The 17,499-nt window shown below is 46.5% G+C and overlaps 1 protein-coding gene across 2 annotated transcripts in view; it reads left to right on the top strand.

The window, feature by feature from the left end:
* Positions 1-17,499, top strand: part of ERBB3 (erb-b2 receptor tyrosine kinase 3) — a 222,027-nt gene that overhangs the window by 162,630 nt on the left and 41,898 nt on the right. For both annotated transcript variants that reach the window (XM_078686285.1, XM_078686283.1), the window contains exons 6-11: positions 4,952-5,070; positions 7,328-7,469; positions 8,930-9,043; positions 11,400-11,520; positions 11,622-11,695; positions 12,451-12,541. In XM_078686285.1, the coding sequence (XP_078542411.1) occupies positions 4,952-5,070; positions 7,328-7,469; positions 8,930-9,043; positions 11,400-11,520; positions 11,622-11,695; positions 12,451-12,541 (661 nt within the window). The remainder of the gene's footprint in view (positions 1-4,951; positions 5,071-7,327; positions 7,470-8,929; positions 9,044-11,399; positions 11,521-11,621; positions 11,696-12,450; positions 12,542-17,499) is intronic.

Below are 17,499 nucleotides of genomic sequence, written 5' to 3'. Positions count from 1 at the left end.
CGAAACACAGCAACACCCCACGGTGGACCACCAGCAGCGAGGGAGCCGGATCCACCCGAGGAGCGAAGTAGCGGAACCAGACGCAATCAAAACCGACTGGCAGGAGCCGCAAGAATGGATTGAGGTGCAGAAAGGAACCCAGCACCCCAACCGAACACAAAAAAATGAAGGTCACCAAAACCCCACCAGCAAGGAGACAAGAAGTTGCACAAAGGACCCCCTGGAAGGGAGCATAACACCAATGAGGGAATCCACAGGTATACGCCAAAACAGACCCAGGAGGCTGCAGGAAAGGACACCGAAGCGACCCGGCCACCAAGGGAACCCAACCGGACCACAGCAGAAAGCCCACAAGGCTGCCCACGGAGCTCGAAGAGCAGAAGGGACCAGGCCCAAAGCCAAGCCACCAGAAAGGAAGCGAATGCCCACCAGGGGACACCACACACAAGAAAGCATATAGAACCCGGAAGGGAGGGGAACGCAGCACGGAAGAGCGAGACCGCCCCGCCCAGGGGCCAAGCAGACAGGCCCATCAACGTTCCACATGCAGTAAGTGAGCCGCTGAAGCGAGCACCCAGGTGGCCGGACAGCCAGCCCAGAACCAGACCCGATCAGGCCAAACAATGACGAGCCGACAGGAAGACAAGCGCACAGGGAGGGAAGGCCACCTGCAGAAACACACCAAAGGTGAGAAGGACAGAAGAGCTGGGCGAAATGAGCCCGAGCAACAGCAACTCCGCCAGGAAGCAAACCCGAGCCAGCCGGCCCCAGCACACCAAAACCAGGGACAAAGAAGAAGAGGATGCAACCTCCGCACAGGAAGCGCAGGGCCCCGCCAGGGGAAGGAGAACCGGGAAATCCCAGCACCACGGACAAATAAAAACACAGTACGAAAACAAACCCCCAGGGATAATGTGAAAGCAGTGTCAGGATACAAACCCTTGCTCTGTGCAAGCCAGTACCCACAGAAGCACAACACATACCAACGAGCCAAAGCCCCATGGCCCAACACTCGCAGCATCAGAAACCAAGGGAAAAGCACCCAGGTGAGCACCGCCCACAGGGCAAATGCCCCGCCCAGGCCAGACAAGCCTAGACCCTCGGAAACAAAGGGACCTAAGGAAAGCGCAAAGCCGGGAGCCCGGACGAGAAGGCAGAGAGGGACCCTGCTCAACTACTGAGATGAGACGAGATCAGGTGCATCCAGGGTGGAATGGCCGTAGCCCCAAAACAGGAACAAAGTGACCCAGACAGGAACAGCACAACTGTGCCAAAAAGCCAAAGGGGCCCACCCAGTAACCCCCCGGAGAATGAGGCAGGTGTCAAACCACCCAGAACAGAAACAAGAAGCCCCTGCGGGGCAGGGGGGCAAACCCCAGACAAGCCAAGGAATGGCCAACAGAAGCCAGACGAGAAACCCACCAGCATGGGGATTAATCTACCCTGTACCGACTGTGAACCCAAGTACGCTCCCCAGGCCGGCCGAGGCCGCAATCACCCGGCAGGGGAGCACACAAATCCCCACCAGCCCAAAAGGAAGACCGCAGGCCGCACCTGCAGACAGGGTGGAAAGGGAGCCGTGTACCCGACCTGTGAGCAAAAGAAAGAGGAAGAGAGCGGACACCACCAACCCAGACCAAACCGAACCAGTGGAGACATAATCACCGGCAGAACGGAACCGAGAGCGGGACAAGAGAAAGTACACTCGTGGGAACAGGTGAAGACGAGGTATGAACCAGAACCCAGGACGACCCAGTAGCACCTGAGAACCACCGGAAGGCACGAGCCTCCAAGAGAAGGCCGCCCGCCAACAAGGCACAAGTACACCCGACACACACCCCAAGGAGGGCCCCGACCCCAACCCAAAGCCAGGAGGCCAGAGGAAACCAAGGTGGACCACCAGGAACAGGAAGAGCTCTACGACCCCACCGGAACAGACCCCACCGGAGAAGAACCAGGAAGACCGCCAAGACCAACAACGGGGAGGCGCAGCAGCAGGCGAGATCTACAGAACCGCCACAGAGGCCACCCAGGACGTAAGGAGAGGCCACAAGTGGCCCCCAACAGAGCCCCAAAGGCCAGGAGCTGAGGAGAAGCACAACATGGACAAGAGGTGAAGCAGCCGCTCGCAGAGCCAAGAAGCAGGATGAGAAAGGGGTGCCACAGACATGGTCCCGGACAGGAGAGGGCAAGCCCAAGGTAGCAGAAGCCGGAGCAAAGGCCACTCTGAGACCACAGAAGCAGCCAAGAGATGGACGGACAGGTGCCAACAGCAGCCCGCCCCCAGCAGACACGCAGACACTAATAGCCCCCGGAACCCCCAGGTGGACGCCCAACCAGGGACCAACCAGGCCAGACTCTGCACCCCAACGGAGAGCAGGCGAGAACAGGAACACACAGGACTGAAGGAGCACAGGCCCAAAGCCTGGAAGGGAAGAAGGAGCCAGGGAGAAACACTGCAAACCAAATGAGGCTACGGCCCGCGATACATCCCCCAAATGCCCAGAAACCACCAGGACAGGAACACACAACCCATAGGGAAAAAGGGCAAAGTGAACGTGTCCACCAGTGCACGTGACAGCGCACACACGGCCCCTGGATGCAACTGCAAAAAGCAAAACACTGCACCACAAAAATAAATGCAGAAATGACCAGCAGGCAAAACATAGGAAGAAAGTCATGCCAGAAACATAGTACGTGGATAGGGATTTGTCCAGCATCACAGGAAGCCGAGCGTCTGTGCCGAGACCCGAACCGGGTACCCCCAGCCACCAGGATGACTGCACCAGCCCAAAGTCCACATCCCCAACACCCCACCTACACACAGTGATGAGGAGCAGGACCGGAAACATAAGCGACAATGGAGAAAATCGAGATTGGAAAAAGTTACCATAAACCACCCATGATAGCAGTTAGGCAAACACCGACCAACCGGCAACCGCAGGATCAGTGGTCGTCAGGTTGAATGCAGAGGCCGAGACTTGAACTCCAAACACCGGGTCCCAAAGTCTGCAACTCCGCTCCCAGATGACATCAACCTCCCAGAACAACATGCCTTGCACAATTGAACCAGGGACCACATATGTATGAAGGAACCTCGCAGATGTACCAGCTGTTCCAGAAAAAACATATTAGTACAGAAACAACACATTCACCCAGAGGACGATAAGCCCACATAACAGATTTGCCCCCGCAGTCGCAAGAGAAATGAAACAGCAGAAGTTCCTGCCCACCGATAGCCAGGAACACAGAATTGCTGTGGGAGAAGAACGTAAAGCGATGGGAAGGAAGAACAGAGAAACACAATCACCACCTCACCCACTAAGGACCGGAGCCAAGCAAAGGACCCCAGCAAACTACAAGCCGCACGCCCTCGTCCCGAGGGACAGGTAAGGAATCTGGACCCAGCCCCACTTTAGGGAACGTCCGAGGCCACGGCCACAGCGTGCGGCCCCAGGCGGAATGCAACAGCGTGCGGCCCCAGGTGACTCGCGTGCCCACTCCTGGAGGAAGCTGCTGGGAACCAACTCGTCCTAAAGAAGTAAGAGGACTAACGTAGCAAGCCCAGAGTAAATGCAAGATGGGCCAAAACCACCCAACCAAGGCCGACAGAGGAAGCAAAGCCCCCCGCAGCAGACCGGGCCATGCCAGGCCCACAGGACAGCAAAGATTGCAGCGAGGCCCCTTGGGGACCCCGAAAAACCAACAACCACGAGGCGGAGGTGCGCTTGGGGAACGCATAACGGGCTGCCGGGCACCCCCACCCCAACTCACACACAAGCCCCAAGCAGCTCCAGCAATGGGAGACCGGGGGCGTCAGAGCGCCAACAGTAGGAGCACCCCGGAGGGAGGGGAGGACGTCCGGGCACAAGCATAAACCAAAACACCTGTCCACACGGACAAGGGGAGAGGAAAAACAAGGCTGCTAGGAAGAGCCCCAGACCTCCCCGTTCGTCCTCCTGTACACCCTGGGCTCGCTAAAGCAGAGCCTAACAGGCCTAGACCTGACACCTGGGGAAGGAGGAGGATGTTCCTAGAGTCCTAGGGCCTGCTAGAGCAGGGCCACCAGACAGGGACCGTAGTTCCAGCTACAGCGGGAACCATTTACCTAAACATGCTCTGGAGAATCTGCAGCGCAGAACTAAAAAAACAGGCTGAGGGTTGGGCCGGCCCTCCTCTTATAGAGGTCAGGGGTGATAGGGGTTGGCCATGTTGGGAGGGGATGGGAGGCTAACTTTTGCTTTGGAGGGTTCTGGTGGGGAGCTGAAGCTCACTTCGTTAATCGTGTGGCGAGGAAGACTTACGAGGAGGTAATAACAAGTTTACAGATATCGCTGTTGTTTCTTCATGGAATCTCCCTGCATGCAGTCCACACTGTGACTGCTATATTTATCCACATTCATGTTGTGTGGGCCCTTTAATTGCGGCTTTGTTGATTTGATATGTTTAGTGTTTGCTTTTGCTTCTTTGTCCCTTATTTAGACAAAATGTCATCCTTTTATGAAGACCTAAAAATACTCTATCTTACACGAGAAAAAAAGAAAGCTTTTCAAATATTTTCCAAACCTCTTAATATATGACATAAGCTTTTTCTTGTAAAGAATATTCTCACAGAAAATGCGATACAAATGTATCAAAAATTGATAACATATTTCTATCCTGAGTTCGCTCTTTGCTGTGTTTTCTTCAAGACTACTTGTTGCCTGTGTCTTTTTACATTGATTAAATTAATGTTATAAGAATTTCCTTATTTGTTTGACGTATTTAAATTATCAAATTGCGATTTCAACTGAATAAATCAATTATTCTTATTGATTCATATTAACTGATTGTGAGGGAAGCCAACAGCACAACAGAATTTTCTATTTTTCCATTTCTAAATGTATCTTTTGTTCCTTATTTCTTTGGTTGTATTTACCTTATTTTTGTTTCTTCCATCCTCTCTTACCAGTGACAAAAACCATCTGTGCTGAGCAGTGTAATGGCCGATGTTTTGGTACGAACCCCAACGAATGCTGCCATGACGAGTGCGCAGGGGGCTGTACTGGACCTCGCGAGACCAATTGCTTTGTACGTACCAAGCGCGCGCCTGGATGAGAGGTGTGAAGGAGAGTTTGTCCGTCCACAGGGGTGGCATTATGTCTTCCCCAAAGAACCCTACTAGGGTAGGCAAAAGCTTTTCACAAAACGCTAAAGACCAAAACATGACCGGCTGCTGTTTAAGGCACTTGTGTGTTTTGCTCTCTTTTTTTTAGGGTGAAATGTGTCTTTGCCTCACAAATTGAGGTGAGAATGCGTTTCATACTAACATATAGCACCAAATTGCTTTTTGCATAATTCCTCCGAAATTTAGCATAATTACGCAAATGTAAATTATGCAGATTTCGCACACCCCTAATTTACACCAGGAGGTGAAGTCAAACCGGTCTAGACAACCAAATATAGGCAAAAGTCACAAACATAAATTCCTAGGTCATAGGATAGAACAAAGAGACACGGAAGGCAAGGCATTTTTGTAAAATAAATGTTTGCTATGAACAGGCTTTAATAAATTATGATCACGCGCAGTGATCAAACAGTCCGCTAAAGTCTGATGGCAGCTGTCTTTTCCAATACTGACAGACAGTGGCTCCCAGGGAAATAGTGGGGCATATTATCAAGGGGGTTTATCTCCGCTTTTTTGGCTTTAAAACCCAAGAAAGCGGAGATAAAATTATCTCCCTATTACCTAGCTGTCGCTAACACCAGTTAGCGACAGCTAGTAGGAGCTGGCGACCATCTTGGGCCCCGCTTTGCATGTCAGTGAAATTTATCACTAATGACATGCAAAGTGGGCGTGCCAAGATGTTAGCGACTGGAAACAGTCGCTAACATCGCTATCTCCTATTACCAACTTTTGGAGATATTCGCGCTAAGCGCGATTATCTCCAAAAGCTAAAACCTACCCCTGAGCAGTTCTTAGCCATGTTATCCAATGGTAGGTGGATAACATGGCTAAGAGCATTAGCTCGGTAATGCATGAATATCGCTGACTTTTCAGCGATATTCATGCATTTCGGCCGATTTTTATCGCTTAGGAGATAAACCTTGATAATAGCAAGGTTCCTAAGCGATAAAAATCGCCGCAGCTCGGCGATAGAAATATTGCCGCTAAGCCAACATAGCGATAATTATCGCTAGTTGTTGGTAATATGCCCCAGTGTTTTTTGTGCACCAGGAGTGCTATGGGCTGTTGAATAGTTGAGTTAATGCCTTGGCAATTGTCTTAACCAGGTAGGTTTATGGGCACTGGGTCCTGAGACGCTCCAGTATTACAGTCCTAAACGAGATCTGAGGATTGGTTTGGTTAGCTCAGTTGAGATCAGAGTATGGGCCTTACAGTCGGGTGCGAGGTAGTGGGTCACAGGTCCCCAGTGGTTAATTTGTTAAAAAATAAGAAATGGGCTCTTGTCAAGCAGCAGCTTGCACCAGCCCATTTCTTCTGTTAGTGCCGCCTAAAACAGAACCAACTACTAACCATGAAAGTGGAGAGATGGATGTGATGTAATGGCCAGAGTTGCCGACTTCGGAGCTGGGGAACTAGATTCGAGTCTCGGCGTTTGCTCAACATCCTGTGATTCTGTGCAAATCACTTAATATCCCTGTAAATTAATGTGTCCTTAACTGGTGCTCATGAAAAAGCGCAGGTGTTGATGATTAAGTGCGGTGCTAAGCACTGGAAACCAGTGGCTCAAATTAAGCACTGCATGCCCCTTCCCTAAGGGTAGACATGAGATGCGAGGTGGATTGCCCCTGACAGTTAGTTACCCTGGGCACCTCCTACCTTGGCCAAAGCATCTATTTTTCCCTTCTTCCTGGTGGCAAAAACCAACGCGAAGAAGAAGTTAAGGCACCATTACCTGATTAAACAAATGTGTTCTTTTTCAAAAGTTTAAAGGCAAAATGAATACCAGCCCATGATAACAGCCACTCAGAAGGACCCAACATTCTTGAGTTGAAAGGGTAACTAACACCTTATTTAGGGATTGGCAAAATTATAATTCCATCAGTGTAAATGGGCAAACGTTGATTGTTTTGCAATAATCCATAAGAAGAGTGGGAAGCCCAAAGGTCTTCTAAAGGCAACTCTTTACTTGTGAGGTCTGCTTAATGTTGGGATTAGGGCCATTTCAGGACGGTCTTGGTGTTGTAGCTGGAGTTAGGGTTGTGGTATGTCATAAATGAAGTGGAAGTGTGGTTGGGGTCGTTTCTAGAGTGTCCACCTGGGACATCCCTTTTCTACTGCTTCTCTTTACCAACATTTTCTGCCTCTGTCTTCTCTTTGCAGGCCTGCCGGCACTTCAACGACAGCGGGGCCTGCGTGCCCATCTGCCCCCGGCCACTCATCTACAACAAGTTGACCTTTCAGCTGGAGCCCAACCCTGACACCAAGTACCAGTACGGAAGCTTCTGTGTCAAAAAATGCCCTCGTAAGTATGTGTGATAGGCACATGAGAAGGCAAGCGGTGGGAGGGCAGAAGGACTTACGAAGGACAGGAGGAAGCTGGTGAATTGGGTGGTGATGTCAACTTTTGGAAAACTTTTTTGAAACCCTTTTTGCTCAAGGCTTGGGAGGCATAAAGGCACAAAATATTCTGAAGGGGCACACTGGTGTAGAGAGTTCAAATTCTCTTGGCTTTGTCCCACTAAAAAAGTTGGTAACCCTTTCTACAACGCTCCTTTGTCGGAGGTGTTGACAGACATTGTACAACAGGCCTTTGTTTTATTGTGGCTATCTGGTGGCAGCATAGCAAGGTGAAAATAACAGTAAATGGAAACTTCCATTTTGTGAAATGTCCGATTCTCCTTTTTCAAAGATTTTCATTTGTGGCAGATTAGAGCTCCGTACCGAACCTGTGCTCATGGACATGAAGGGAGTTGTCTGGGTTTGCTCTTTGTTGGTCACGCCTGTTTTAGGAAGGGCTCCTAGTCTGCAGTCAATGGCATACAGGGAGAGGGAAATCAATTAGAGGGAATGTACTCCATCCCAAGTGTGAAACCAATGACCTGCAATATTGCCAGTGAGTGTTGCTTCATGAGGGCTATTTGTAAAATTCAAAGGATTTGACATTAACACTGTGAGCTGAAAAAACTATCCTCATACGTAATTTTGTGAATTTTTTGAAATTTCACTTTACATTAGTTAAGCAAATGCCCAAGATCATGCTATGATACAACTTCTCATAATTACTTGAGGTTGGCAGCAGAAATTTAGCACGAGCACAGGTGTTTTTTGCCCTGTTTTTTACCAGCAAAATGCGTTCTTGCACATTTTACGCTAAAATGTATCAACAAATGCTGATTTTGTGTAAATAAGTGTAATTTCATATGTTTACAAAATTTCCCATAATTACGTTAAAGTAAGTTACACAAATTCGGCACACCTCGAACATAGAGTAATTGGCGGGTGCAGAGCCATATGTAGTGGGCGGTCCTTCATGAAAGTACTGCAGGTGGCTGCACCTCCAACCGTGCCGCCCCCTGCCAAAACCACAAAGGCTTCTGATGCAGCCTCTCCTGTCCTGGGAGGTAGCAACTATTGAGAACCTCCACATTTGTATTGGAAATCCGCTCTTTGACAGGGTTTCCAGCTCACCCTGTGCCCACCGTCTGATAATGTTTTTTACGTATGCCCATATGGAGAATTCTGGTATTGTGTAACACACAGTAAGTTGGCAAATCTGATTCATATTCATTTCACATCAACATTTACGTAGTTTGTTACAGAGGGTGCATCATCGAGCATTGCTGGCCAGATTCATGGGGAAGGAATGGGTGCCCTCAGTGAAAGTGAGAATCAGGAGGCAGCTTTCCCTCCAGAGCCATGAGCCACTCGTGTTTAGGCCCTGCCTGCCTGGCCTGCCAAGTCTGAATGTGCCTCTTTTCACAGATAACTTTGTGGTGGACCAGAGTTCATGTGTGCGCGCCTGTCCCAACAACAAGATGGAGAGGGAGAAGAATGGGGTCAAGATGTGCCAGCTCTGCTCTGGACTGTGTCCCAAAGGTGAGTATGGAGCCTCTCAGGGGGTTGATACGAATGGAGGCCGCGGCCTTGATGATCCATCCTTCGAGCCTAGCCTCCACTCCTGGACCTAAGGAACCTGACGTCATAGGAAGCTCCTGAGATATCTCAGTTCAATTCTCAGGCATATAACTGGGATAGTGGTAAAGATGGGTTCACAAGACCTTAGCCTGGGGTCCATCAAGGGCTTGACTAAGGTCCCGATCACACTCCCCGGCTGCGGAAGCTCACTGTTGGGCTTCATGCTCAGGAATGTGGGATTCATGGATCCGCATGTGAAGTGGATCCGTCGCATTTGTTTGCACCCACGGCTTGTGCTTCTCATCAACACTGCTGTGCCCAGGGTGCCTCACTGCTGCGTTCCTCATTTCTCCTCATAGCATCATCCCTCTGCACAGCACTTCTGTTCCCAACAGGCAACGGCAAAATCATTTTATACTGATATGTATTAAACCAGTATTTCAAGAAAGTGAGATAATGCGGAGATTAGCACAGCTCCGAGTGGAGTATCCCATTTGCTTCCATGTGTAGAAGCATATTGCCTGGATCTTTTTCTCTTTTCTAATGTTCTCTGTTAGTTCATCACGACTGATGCTCCAGAGCAGCTTCCTTTCCCCTCCGTTCTCCTGTCTGTACCCCTTTTTTCCTTGATAAAGAACCACCAGCACCACCATTTCTTTGCTCCTTCTCTCCTCATCTTCTCTACGACATCTCTCGTAGATCCATGCTGCAATGAAGTACCTCTGTGTGAAGAAACGTAGTGTTTTAAAGCCAGGTCTGGTGGCTCAGTGGACTAATGTGTCCACTGTAGGAGCCTGGGTTTAACCGCAATGTCACAGGTTCAAATCCCAGTGGGTCCACTCAGCCTTTCATCCTTCTGAGTTCGATAAAATGAGTGCCATTGAGTTACAATAAACATCTATTATCCAGCGCCAAGATGCCCACAGATGAAAATGTGCATTACAAATATATGTTATGAAGAATTCTGACAATTCAAAACTTCAATTAACATTAAATGTAATACAATAATGCCATTTCGACAACAGATCCCATTATGAAGAAATGTGTTTCAACCAGGCCCACCCATAGTAAAGATAACCTCAGTCCCAAACCTAAACTCAAAACTAACTTAAATTCTTAACCTCAACTTTATGGTATTACCTTAACATTAACTCTTGCTGTCACCCCTACCCCAACCATATTCCTACTAGTAACCCATACTCTCTAAACACTGTGTCTCCTTTGTCGTTATATCAGATTGTTTTTTCTTTACTATTAATGAAAACAGAATGTAAATTGTATAAGAAATGTCATTATCATGGCCTTGGAAACATTTGTTATAACTACTTTTCAACATAGGGACTCAGTGCTTAATTTGTAAAAAAATAAGTGCCTGGGTCCTTGTCAAGAATCTACTACAGCTTGCACCATCCATTGGCCCAGGTAATGCTGCCAGTGATAGTGCAAACACACCTACCAGTGTGACACTTCAATCTGTTCCAGGCCCTCAAATGTATAAGAATGGCTTGGGTTTTAGGTATTAGTTATTTTTAACATGTATTTAATTAATAAACAACTACTGTTTTGCTAATTTCTGAATAAAACAAACAGTGCCACCATGTGGCAGACTGTAATAAGTGCAGGTGTTAGCAATTCAATGTTGTTGCCGAGCACCAAAAACCACTGGCTCAAATTAAGCACTGTAGGGTCTTTCTTTATAAAGGGTAATTAATCATTATTATCCCATACTATATTCTTGCATCCTGTCACCACTCTCTTCGCCCATATACAATGCTCTCGTTATTTTTGGTTGATTTTAAGGTCAGGAAACCAAAAACCTTAAAAACAAATAGTGTCACTGAAGCCATCTCTCATCTGAAACCACTCTCTAATTAGGACTGCGAGTCATTTTTAAGCAGTGAGTTTCAAAACTTTATGAAGTAGCACAAATTGTGAATTTTGCACAACTTTGTAGCAGGCAAAGTTTACTGGAAAAAAACGATTCTGTGGGTGACTTTTCATGGCAAAACTATTTTTTTACTAGAGAATTGTTTGAAAAAATGTGTTTTTTCAGGAGAATTCCCCTGTTAAAGTATGTTTTACTTGGGTTTCCTTCAGCGACGCCTCAGTATTGCAGGAATTTTTGCATGCAATTAATTTGAATTTTTGCCAACATTGTGAAATTTGCATGTTGATGAACTTTTAAAAATAACTTCAGGAAAGGGGCAGAAGCGAATTTCAATTATTACACTCTTGCTACTCTTGATTTTGAGCTATCAACGTAACTTTATAGGCGCTAACAGCAGGTATTTTAGCCCCTTTTTTCTCTTTTATGCAGCCTGCGATGGCACTGGCCCTGGTAGCAAATACGCTATTGTGGATTCAAGCAATATTGACCGATTCATTAACTGTACAAAAATTAAAGGCAACCTGGACTTTCTCCGAACAAGCTTTGATGGGTAAATGGCCATCCCACCCTCATACTTTCATGAAGTTTGTTGTCCTACTGTGTGGCCTGAACCCCCTTACCGTACTGACCATTGTTCTCTGTGTCCCGCAGCGACGACCATTACAACATCTTGCCTCTGGACCCCGAAAAACTCAATGTTTTCAGGAGTGTGCAGGAGATCACAGGTAGGTGGGTGGATCATCAAAGACGTTGAAGACAGAGAGGCTTTGGGGAGACGCGGGGTATAAAGAGAGGGAGACGAGGCCTGAGGGAGAGATTCAAGCAGAGAAAATGTTGGGGTGAGACAGACGGAGAAAACTAAAGTGAGCACGACTGAGAAAAGACAACAGGGACCATCTGGCTGCACTATTTCCCAGTCCTGCTATTTCATTTAAAGAAGTGATATTTAATGGGAGATTTAATAATTCCTATCTGTAAAGCGCAAACAAATCACCTCTTTAGGGTTTCAAGGCGCTGAGGGCCGTTGGGGAGATTAAGTGAGCTATTGCCCAGAGTCACATGAGGCTGAGTTGAGCTGCTGCCGGTGATCCAACCGTGAGCCCCACGCTCTGGAGTTAGCCGCTCTGGCCGCTGCACCACACCTCTCCCATTGACTTAGCCTTGATTCATTTCATGTCAACCAGGCGGATTAAAGTATCAGACAGTGGTTTATGAAATTAAAACCCTGGACCGGGAGGATAGTGTTCTGGTGACACAAAGCCTTGTGGAGACCCATGATGAAGAGAAAGCAAGAGATAGTGAAAGTGAAAGTAAATCATGTTGGAGACTGAAGGAGGATAGATGTGGGAAGGATTACGATCAGAGAATTATGGTGTTTACAAGTGTGTAGGTTTTGCACCCCTCTGGGTGGCAATGAAGGAGCCTGAAGGGGTGGGTCTACCTGTTGTTCGTCCCTGAGACGCTCTTACTTCTTTTTCAGGATACCTGAACATTCAGGCATGGCCAAAGAATATGACGGACCTGGGTGTTTTCGCCAACCTGACCATCATTGGGGGGCGCAGCCTTTACAAGTGAGTGACCCCTTCACTCAGCAGTCCACCATCTTGTTTGCTACTATTAGACTTCAACGCACCATACATTGGTCTCCATTCCAATACAACCCTTTGGCCCAACAGTATACCACACACACCCGACCCGCTAATATGGGCCGGATTATGAGTGTAGGGGCTAGTTATTGCACCTGATTAATAACGATACCACAGGTTAGGTTAATCATTGGGTGCGATAAATAGCACCTATTACGAGTTTGATGGGAATAACATGCAGATATTTGGTGTTTAATGCACCAAAATACGCATTATACAGTAAATATGTTGTGCTTTTCCCCATTAGATTTCGTTATGTTTCACTTGTCAAAATTTAAAGAAGGTTGAGGTATTTAACGCATCTGATAATTATGGGTTAGTAACACTTAACTCATAATTCCAAGCCCTGCACCAACAGGGGTTTATGCAGGGGGTGGAAAATAATTACCCACCTGTAATCAGGCCCTATGTGTGTGTGTTATTTTACAATCTGATGTATATGCTTCATTCATTGTAATATTCGAAGAGACTGTTATGACTGCAGAGTCATTCATCCACACTAACACAGACTCCTTTCCACCTGTACCAACAGTGGATATTGCAGATGTTTGCCACCACAAGAAAATGCAGTGAATGTTTTCTGTGAAGGTGGCTCTTGCCAAGGTGGCAAATGTTTGGGTGGCAACTGAGGAGAAATGTTTCTCATGCCTGTTTACAGCTGCAGGGAGGGCAGAACTCCATCAAACAAGTTATAAAGCTAACACTATAGGCATCCGGGGGAAACTTCCTTTACAACGCAACTTTTACCACGCAGAGCCTTTACGACGCAACTATTACAACGCATGTCATTACAACGCATTGCGCTGGGGGGCGCTCTAGGATAGGGAATAGATTTAATTTACTATCCAACACCTTCCCTACTATCCACAGGGACTGGAGTTGGAATAGTAAATTAAACTATTCACTATCCAGCACCCCTAAGCGCTATGCGTTGTAACAGCATGCGTTGTAAAAAGTGCGTTGTAAAAGCATGCGTGGTAAAAGCATGCGTTGTAATGTCATACGTCCGGCATCCAGAGCAGACAAATGCCATTACTTCTCAGAAGTCAGAAGAAAAGCATAAACATGCCTAGCCTCTCACACAGCTATCACAAAGCCGCCTGTGTCTCTCTGGCTGCCGGGCACCCTGGAGGTTCATTGTCAATGCCAGTTCCATTCCAAATCTTTATTCGGCTATAAAAGAAAAGCCATAAAATGACAAGCAAAATAGCACATCTAAAAGCAATTAAAACATTTGATGTAGCTTAGTTATAATTATAAAATTCATTGTATTTGTTGCGCTATAGCATATCACGTTTTCTCACATTAATCGTTTTCGAAATAAATAAAACAACATTATAACATATAAAGGGATCATCTGATGTCGCCAGATATTTAATTGCTACTATATGTGGCCTAATGTTCTGTGCAACAAACAAATGTTTAAGATAAAAACACCTAAAATTCTGATAAAACTTACAAAACAATAGAAAGTGCAATGTGCTTTCTTTGCTTCGGTTGTCACAGGGGCATAAAACCATATCAGGTGGGCGGAGCTTCATGGTTGGGACGCCAACTAGATGGTGCACAATACCGCATCTCATTCTTGTTAACACAAGACTATGCTGCGCCTTAGTCATATATGATAGTTAAATGTTTCCTCCAAATTCAGGGATTTATACAAGGTGACCATTGATTTATTCTGCTCATCCATCGATCGACAGTCCAGTCAATGCTGGAGAAAAGTTTCTTTAATACTTTTCTTTGTAAGTGACAATACTTTTGTGGGATCTGACCAGATACATGTCCTATACAGCCTTACGAGGGAGAAATTAATGTACAGTAGCCAGGGAATGCTTAATACATCATTCAGGGTTAGGCAATCTAAAATAATTGATCTTGTAAAAGCAGTTTCTTCCTTGCCCCATAGTGAAGCACACAATAACAACGGTCTAACAAATAAAAGATCCTATAAAATCTTTAGTCCCACCTCATGGTGTACAATAGTGTTTGAAGCAGGAGGAAGGTAAATATAATAGACGGTTTAAAAAGCAGTTTTCTTCTATTTGTAAGGCCATGCTACCATTTCATTAATTGGTTGGTTCCCTAATTTTGAAGAAAATTTAGAAATCCCTTGGGATGCACTACTCATTTTAGCTCTGGTGTTAAAAACATGTTGTGACCATGAGCCGCTACCCTTAAATAAAATACCCACATAGAAAAAGAGGTCACTGGACTAATTGGGATATTATCAATAAAGAACGAATTGCAGGGTTTATGTTTTGGCCCACAGACCATGGTAAATGTTTTAGATTTGTTAATTACCATTTTCTTTTGCGTCATGAACCCAGCAAAAGCATTCATCAATCTCTGAAGGCCCACTGCGGTCTGCACCAATAATACTGCGACGTCCGCATATAACAATACAGGTATTAGGTGGCCAGCCACCGAGGGGCATCAGCCTGAATCATCTGTAAGCGGTTATCTACCCCATTAATAAAAAGAGAAAATAATATTGGCACTAACACACAATCCTGTTGTATACCTCGCCAATTTTAAATTTAGTTGAACATTTCCCCTGAGGGCCAAAACGGACTTGGTTGGTTAAGTTCTCGTACAGACGAGAGAGAAATCCAACAATCAGCCTAGGTGCTCCCATGAAAATCAGGGTCGGCCAGAGTAGATTATGCTCGACCAGATCGAATTCGCTACTTAGATCGGCAAAGCATAGATATAGTGCACCTGCCTTAGCCCTAGCATATTTGCCAATAAGTAGCTTTAAATTAATACATTGCTTGATAGTCCCGAGCCCTTTTCTGAACCCAAATTGCACCGGGGATAAGATAGAATGCTCTTGCGCCCATTCCCCCAGCCATAGTAGCAAGAACCTACTCTTTACTTTCAAGGAGGTGTCTAGGAGAGACATAGGGCGATAGTTTTTTTTAATCTGTTTTATCACCTTTTTTATATATGGGTACAATGATGGATTCCCCCCTAGAGGGTGGAATTGTATCTGTTACAGCTGAATTAAATGCCCTGGTCAGAATAGGTCCCCATAATTCAAGGGCAGATTTGACCCCTTGGGCGCGGCCGCGATTCTGCTCCTGTGCAGCGCTTTTAATGAGTGGGCGGGTTCATGACGGGCCCCAGCCATCATCAGCACCCGCCCACCATAGTGCATGACGGCCGGGGGCCGTCATCAGCATGGAAGGGGTTAAAAACATCGACTGGGACCCCATCAGGGCCTGGGGCTCGGCCTCTGGCACTATCCTGTATAGCCCAATGGACTTCTTCATTAGTGATGTTCAGGGCGAGACGTACCCCCTCACACAATGGCTCCCAGTAAGGCCCTGTCAGCATCTCACCACTATTACTAAACATTCCGGAGAAATGAGTCACCCATCTATCACAGGGAACAAAAGAGCAGAACTCAGGGATATATCATCGTTCTTTAAAAAGGGAGCAATTACTGTATCCCAAAAAAGTTTGGTATTCCTGGTTTTTACAGAAATGGCCAGGTTTACCCAAGCTTCCACCTGAAGTATCTTTTTCCTAGCTGCTATAGCTAATTTATACTTGCTCCGAAGGGATTTGATAATGAAAATATCCAGTAGGCAATTAGACAGGGCATATTTGAGTGACTGTAGTGCTTTGGTAGAAGCACTATCAAACCATCCCCTTCTATTGTTCCCTGATGTATTTGGGTACTTAGTTAAAAATTATTTAATGGAGATTACAATATGACTAACATGTTCAATCATTATATTTTTGTCAATTTCGTCCTGAAGACAGAAAGTTATTTCCTTATAATTAGACCTTACTATTTTCTCCACAATTGTGCGGGGATCAACACCTGTCCATTTGATTCTTATGCCGTTTTTCCTAATAGGCTTGATACTAATTTATCATTTCGAATGAGGCCTGTCTTTGGCCCCAAAAGAAGAACGGTAGTGTAACTAGGTTGTGGTCACTTAGAATTGAGGGTACTACACTAAGATTACCACACATATCAATGGCGGAAACAGATAACGGCACGTGATCTATAGTAGAAAATACATTTCTCTGAGTGAAGGTTGGGACTGTTTCCCCACTGGGGAAGCAGCAACCTCGAAGTAATTGGAGATCATATTTGATCAGGTTTAGTGATTGCCCATACTTGTTGTGGCCAAAATGGTCAATTCCCTCCCCATCCTGGTAAATATGGCCACATGCCTGGGTGGTGGATACTGCACATGTCTGACTGTTAAAGTCTCCTGTCCACACTAGTACATAGTCCATATTAATAGGAGCTAGAAAGGTTTCAAGGCTGTGGTCAAGGGCTGAAGCCACCCTCCAGTCAGCATTCCCTATCTTATTCAATATCCCATTCACGTTCCATGTTGCAAGCGTAAACCCTCCCTCAAAGGGCTGGCATACAGGGGCCGTACTTGGTGCATGAATGGGTATATTACAGGTACTAGAATTATCATTGCCAGTCGCCATGGCGGGCTTGGCTACCGCCAGCCTACAAACTGGGTGTGTCTCAGGGTTAGATTTATGATCTTTAACCCGTTGTCCGCGGCGCAAATTCTGCCGCGGTGCAGGTGATTTAATGAGTGGGCGGTTTCGGACGGCGCCTGGCCGTCCTCCGCACATGCCCACTGTGACGTTGGATGGCCGGGGGCCGTCCGACGCACCGAACGGGTTAAGGGATAGTTGACTTGCCTGAACAGTTATAAGGTCTCTTCCCCAATAGGTTCTGGAGTCCCTGGCATGGCTTTGATCAGGACTGAGTCATTTGTTACCATCCAAAGTACTTAGTGCCTGGCATCTATTTGGCACTGTGAACTTGGAGCAATATGGCAGATATGGTCTTGGGGTCACCCTTAGTGCTTGCAGGTCCGATGTATCATTAAGACATTGAC

The sequence above is a fragment of the Lissotriton helveticus genome, chromosome 1_1, assembly GCF_964261635.1.
Source record: "Lissotriton helveticus chromosome 1_1, aLisHel1.1, whole genome shotgun sequence".
NCBI lineage: Eukaryota > Metazoa > Chordata > Amphibia > Caudata > Salamandridae > Lissotriton > Lissotriton helveticus.
The sequence above is the reverse complement of the archived record's forward strand: the minus strand, read 5'-3'. Positions and strand labels throughout refer to the sequence as shown.